Below are 6,000 nucleotides of genomic sequence, written 5' to 3'. Positions count from 1 at the left end.
CCTGCCTGGGGTCTCACCCATCCACAACCAGCCAGGACCAACCCATGATGGCACAGCCACATGTCCTGCTGTGGGACAGAGGCACAACACACAGCACAGCTTCATCCTCATTCTTGGCAGCCATCAGAAAGGAGGAGTTTTTCAATTTTCCAGCAATGAAAATTGGGATTTCCTCCAGGCCACAGGGATGAGCCAACCAGTGACCTCACTGGGTATCCCAAAAATACGTGCTGTTAAAAAAACCCAACCCCAAATAGGTCTCATTTCTTGTTTTCCCCTTACTGAGTAACTTTAAAGAAAGACAGCAGTGGGGTAAGAAAACTGAAAGTGTGTCACATTCTCGTTAAGGTTTAGGGGAAAAGCTTTAAAGAGGAATTAATAATCCCTCTCTTTTCCTGCCCTTGTTTTCCTTGTTTTGGTGATGAGCCACTGGGATTATAGCTAGGAAAAGCTCCTCCAACACACCTCTGACTATTCACCTGAATGAGCAGGGGAATTGGCATGAAAACCTTTTGTGCTGACTTAAAGCAAACTCTATAAAAACAAACACAAGTTAAAAATTGAAAGCATCGTAAATGGCTCTGAAGTTTCACAAAAATAAAGTTCATATCAAAACCAGTGTCTGCTCCTGGTGTTTCCCACAGTCCCACTCACCACAGCAGCCAGGCAGAGATGCTACAAAACACTGAAATATCAGGAAAAACAAATTTAAAAAATGCGTCACCTTGTGGCACACTTAAAACTGGCCTAGAAAAATACTCCAAAAAAATTTCATTACACTAATTAAACCCCCAACCAACCAAGCCTCTCCTTTGACAGAAAACACATCCTTTGACCTTGGCAGAAGAGGTCCTTTCACTTGAGCACCACTCTGTGCTCTCCCCGAGCTATGTGCGAGGAGAACTCGTAGCGGTCGTGGCTGCGGTAGCCGCAGACGTTGCACTCGAAGGGGTCGCGGAAGCCGTGGCAGCCCATGTGGATGGTGAACATCACGTAATCCAGGAAGAGCACGCGGCAGTGGTCGCACCTGTACACCCCGATGGCCTCCCCTTCCTTGTTGATGACCTTGAAGGCGTCGCGGGGGCAGATGGCCGGAGGCTTGATGATCTCGTAGGGCCTCGGGAAATCCTTCAGGGCCTGGAGGCCGTTGCGGGCGGGAGCTGCCGCCATCACCTGGCTCTGGTGGAAGGCGGGGTTGGGCCTCTCCTCGTGGTTGCTGTCAGTGTCTGTGGAGTCGTGGCCGCTGTTGTTGGGGGAAAGGCCCCTGTCGGATGACAGGCTCTTGTCCCTGAGGTGGCTCTTGTCGGGCTCAGTGCCGTTGGGGACACTGGGGACGTCGGCGGCGCGGGGCAGCGGCAGCGGGTACAGGCTGCTGATGACCGGCACCATCTCGGCCGTGGGTGCTGGCGGGGTCTGCACGAGCGGGCGCAGGGCCTCGGCCCCCAGGTAGGTGATGGCGTTGTTGATGGCCTGGTCCATCATGCGCCCGTGCATCATCTCGCTCTCCTTCTCGTACAGGAAACTGGAGTTGTAATTGACATCGAAGCTGGGGCGTTTCTCACCTGCGAGAGATGAGAGGGGATAATTACCTGAGTGGGTAAATGTCAGAGTTCAAGACATCCCTCTGGCTGTCCTGGATTGCCCAAACCCCTGCCAGGGGGCTCATAGACCCTGGCACAGGGCCCAGGACACCTGTGATTTTGATTATGACCCATGGAAAAAATTGCCAACCTTATATGAGGTTCTGCAAGCCATGAAAATCTAAGTAGAATAATAATTAGTTTGTCACGGGGTGAAAAAAATAGATTTTTGGGGGTTTTTATAATGGGGGTTTAGGGGGCAAGGTGGAGGAATCTGGGCATGGCCAGTCTTTCTCCTTCTTCTTCTTGGCCTCCATCTTCTGCTGTGGTGTTGGCACTTTTGGCTTGGTTTAGAGTAGCAGCTCACTGTCTAACATAGGTTAGATATAGGTCTAACATAGGATAGGTATTGGGAAGTTATTATAAATAATGTACACACAGTTTTTAGCATAAAAAGGTAACACCAGTGTGCCTCTGTCTGACCTGCTGAACGGACCTTGGCAGGCCAGAGAAAGAATTTTATAGATAAGAAACAATAAAAGCCTTGAGAACAAGAACTGAAGAGTTCTGACTCCTTCTTTGACCACTGGGCTGGGAAAAGAGACTTTCTAACACATCTCAGGGTCACTCTGACCAGTACAAGTCCCGAGAGGTAAAAAGCTGTTTAAACTCTGTGATGACTTTTCTAAAGGGCAGAAATCTCTCTGGGAATGGGGCATGATATGTTCTCTGCTGAAAGAGGCTGCTCTTAGACACAAGCAACTTTTGGGTGGGGTATTTGTTTTTTTCAGATTTTTTTTAAATCTCAGGCTTAGAAGCAAACCAGTCTAATAGAGGAGGTGGTGAGGGTACTTTCTGAGATTCATCTTTGACAAGTCCTTGGACACAGAAGTCAGTTTTCCCCACTGTGCTTTGACAACTACAGCTTCCTCTGCACCATACCTGGCTTCTTGTATTTCTACACAGGTATTCAGGTAATCTAATACTGGTAGATATAAATACAGATATAAACATCCCACAGTTGGGGCCACTAGATACAGAGTTAGTGGGAAAAAAAAAAGTTTTCCTCTGGATGTGCTGGGGCTTGGAAAGCTCTGGACTCACAGAAGTGGAGGAGATTGCACCTGAAATTCTGCTCACGCCTCTCTGGGCAGCACAGTGCAACTCCTGTTCTCTGTGCCAGCTGCAAGGAGGAAACAAACTGCACCCCAAAAGCACTAAAGACATTTTGGAGGTGAATGTCTAGAAATAAGTAACTGAATTCTGTGGTTAATAAAAGCATAAACTTGTTCATAGCTTAAAAAATACCAAAAAAAAAAAAAAAAGACCAGATGAAAGGTTTCACATGCAAGTGACTGGCAAACATTAAATCCACGAATCTCTTGGTTACGGTAACCTGAGTGGTGCAGATGTTTATCAGTCACCTGTCAACACCCTGACTCAATGTGTATGAAACTCTGGGGTTTCACTGCAGAGGCAGAAAACCAGGAGCTCACGTTTCTTTTCTAAAACACTCCAAAAGGTTAAAGAACCACAAGAGTGTAACTGCTTCCAGCCCGCAGCACCACTCACCGTCCAGCTTCACATGGAAGGAAACAAACTGCTGCTGTATTTTTGGGTGACTCATAAAACCAGCTCCAGGCAAGTGAAAGATGTGAATAAATTGGGATTTAAGTAGAAAAAAAATAAAAATAAAAGCAAAAATAGACAAGACTCCCTAAAAATTTTGGTGTTAAGAGTTGTAAAGTAAAATAAAGAATCTTGATGTATGATCGTAGGATTGTGGAATATCCTAACCAGGACCATTGAGTCCAACTCCTGAATGATCACTGGGGATCTCACAGTGATTCCACTGTCCTGGTGGATTTTAAGGTCCCCCAGGAAAAGACTCTGAAGAGAGGCCTGGTACAGAGGTGAAGAGTCAAATGCAGGGTCTGGTGGTCCCTGCCCTTGTGTGGGACTTGTAGCGGTGCACACGAGGCAGCTAGTGGGGATGGAAATGTGAAAAATAAAGTGGGAGAGACTCCTGGTGCTTGTCTGAATCTCTGCAGAGCCCTCCAATTATAATAAAGGGGTTTTTCTTCCAATCAATAGACTTCATTCAGAGAAACGAGCCAAACAAAGATGCCTTGTTAGTGCATATCCCTGTCCCTGCTTCCTGACTAAATGAGACATCAGCACTCATTCCCAGATTTCCCAAAGGATCCCTGCACTGGCCTGGCAGATCTGAGCTCTGACAGGGACAGGTCAGAAAGGCACAGGAGTCAGACCGAGGTCGGAGAGCCTGCTCCTGGAAACATCCTTCCCAGGGATACAGAGGGCTGAGGGGGGAATGTTTGCACATGCAATTCAACAAGAAAAATCACAGGAGTCCTAGAAAAACAGCAAGTTTCAAAAATGGGTTATTTTGTGCCTTTAGGTGATCTGTGATGGGTTCTCCAGCTTCTCTACACAATCACCTGTGTGTGCAGTGCCAGTTCATGCCATCCAGCATTAGAACAAATCCCAGAGGATCTGGGCCACACAGGAACTCGGGCTCACAGAGGAAACCCCAAACCCACTCGTTTTTCACGTTAGGCTTATGCTGAGGGGGTGCATCCTGCTGCAGACGTGTTTAATAAAATACATAAAGATCAAACTGCTGGTGATTGCACAATGAGAGAGCTGAAAAAATGCTAAAATAGAGGAAGTTAAAGGATTACAAACCCATTTGCATTAATATTGCTTTTTGAACCACAGCAAGACGTGTAAGGGCCAAGCCCCACAGGTCCAGTTTCAATCCTGAGCACCAAAGAGACTCAGATGGAGTGTGCTGGTCTGGCTGTGCAGTGAGGTGACCTTTAGAAAGCCACAATAATGTAAAATAAATAAATAAATGAGACCAGTTATCAGAGATGAAAGCCCAGTGCTACCCACCAAACCCATTAAGAGCTCCATTACCTTCAAAAACTGAGTTGGTTTCCTGGGTGGATGTGTCCATCTGCACAGCTTTACCTGGATGGATCCATCTGCTCACCTTTCCCTGGATGGATCCAGCTGTCCAGCTTTACCTGGATGGATCCATCTGCTCACCTCTACCTGGATGGCTCCATCTACTCACCTTTCCCTGGATGGATCCAGCTGTGCAGCTTTACCTGGATGGATCCATCTGCTCACCTTTCCCTGGATAGATCCAGCTGTCCAGCTTTACTTGGGTGGATCCATCTGCTCACCTTTACCTGGATGGATCCAGCTGTGCAGCTTTACCTGGATGCATCCAGATGTGCAGATTTACCTGGATGGATCCAGCTGTGCAGCTTTACTTGGATGGATCCAGCTGCTCACCTCTACCTTGCTCTGGAGCTGGTGCACTCTGTGCTGGGGGTTTGGCTGCAGCAGCCCTCCCTGCCCTCCCAGCCCACACATCTCCCACATGAGCCCCACTCAGAGGGTGAACTTTATATTGGGCCATAAAAAAAAAAACAAACCACTTTTTACCTTATGTAACCCTACAAAGAGCACAAATAAGGCTTCATCAGCACCCATATTATATAACTGCTGACTAAGGGTTTTCCTTAGGACACAGGCTTGAATTTTATTTTCTTTAAAGGCAGGTTGATGAAATAAGACTGGCCAAGAGGGTCAGGTGTTTGCTGAAACCCAGAACCTGTCCAACTAGTATTTACGATCCCTAACATGCAAAACTCTGATCATGTACAATTAAATGCAAAGAAAATACTATGGAAACATCTGCTTGCTTAAATTACCACAAGAGAGGATTTGATATTTTTTAATCATAGACAAATGTAGTAGAATGACTAAGAGAAATCCAATACTTTTCTGCCTTTAGGCCTTACTCCACGCATGAAAACTGCAGGAATCTTCAGCTCCTGCTGAGAAAATATTAACCTTCCTATTCTTTGCTTGTTCTAGATCCTAGCAGAGAACATTTCAAATACACAGGTACAGAAGTGGCACATGGAAGCTTATAAAACATATTTATAAATCTACATAAAGACACAAAGCACAACAGCAGCTTCCACCCAGTTTAAGCAGCCAACAGAATAAATTCTTTTTTATTTTAATCAACCCTTTACAACAAATTGCTAAAACCCCATCACAAAAATCAGTGTTACTTAATTTTTTTGTATTAGATGCTAAGCTTGAGCAGGATATTTAAAAGGAGCAGAGGCATTGTACTGTTTGTTACCAACCCACACGTATTTAACTGGTGCAGATGAAAAGGGGTTTTGTTCTTACCAATAAATTTCTGAGGCATTGAGCTTTTTCTCTTTGCCACGTTGCTCGCTAGCCTGTCCAGCACAAGGGCTCTTTCAGTCCCCATCTCTGCCTTGATGTGCCTTGCCTCCACGCTGGCTAGGTTGGAAAATGTGAAAAGGAAGGAAAAAAAAAATTAAAAAAGAAAAAAACACAACACGTA

The 6,000-nt window shown here is 45.9% G+C and overlaps 1 protein-coding gene across 2 annotated transcripts in view; it reads right to left on the bottom strand.

Moving 5' to 3' along the window:
* Positions 1–764: 764 nt before the first annotated feature.
* The window catches only part of IKZF3 (IKAROS family zinc finger 3), a 34,508-nt gene continuing 29,272 nt past the window's right edge, over positions 765–6,000 (bottom strand). For both annotated transcript variants that reach the window (XM_030966171.1, XM_030966172.1), the window contains 2 exons: positions 5,820–5,936; positions 765–1,562 (listed from right to left, as the gene is read on the bottom strand). In XM_030966171.1, the coding sequence (XP_030822031.1) occupies positions 856–1,562; positions 5,820–5,936 (824 nt within the window). In that variant the 3' untranslated portion in view covers positions 765–855. The remainder of the gene's footprint in view (positions 1,563–5,819; positions 5,937–6,000) is intronic.

Source organism: Camarhynchus parvulus, chromosome 27 (genome assembly GCF_901933205.1).
Source record: "Camarhynchus parvulus chromosome 27, STF_HiC, whole genome shotgun sequence".
Classification (NCBI taxonomy): domain Eukaryota; kingdom Metazoa; phylum Chordata; class Aves; order Passeriformes; family Thraupidae; genus Camarhynchus; species Camarhynchus parvulus.
Note: the sequence above shows the minus strand (reverse complement) of the source record. Positions and strands in the feature narration are given on the sequence as shown.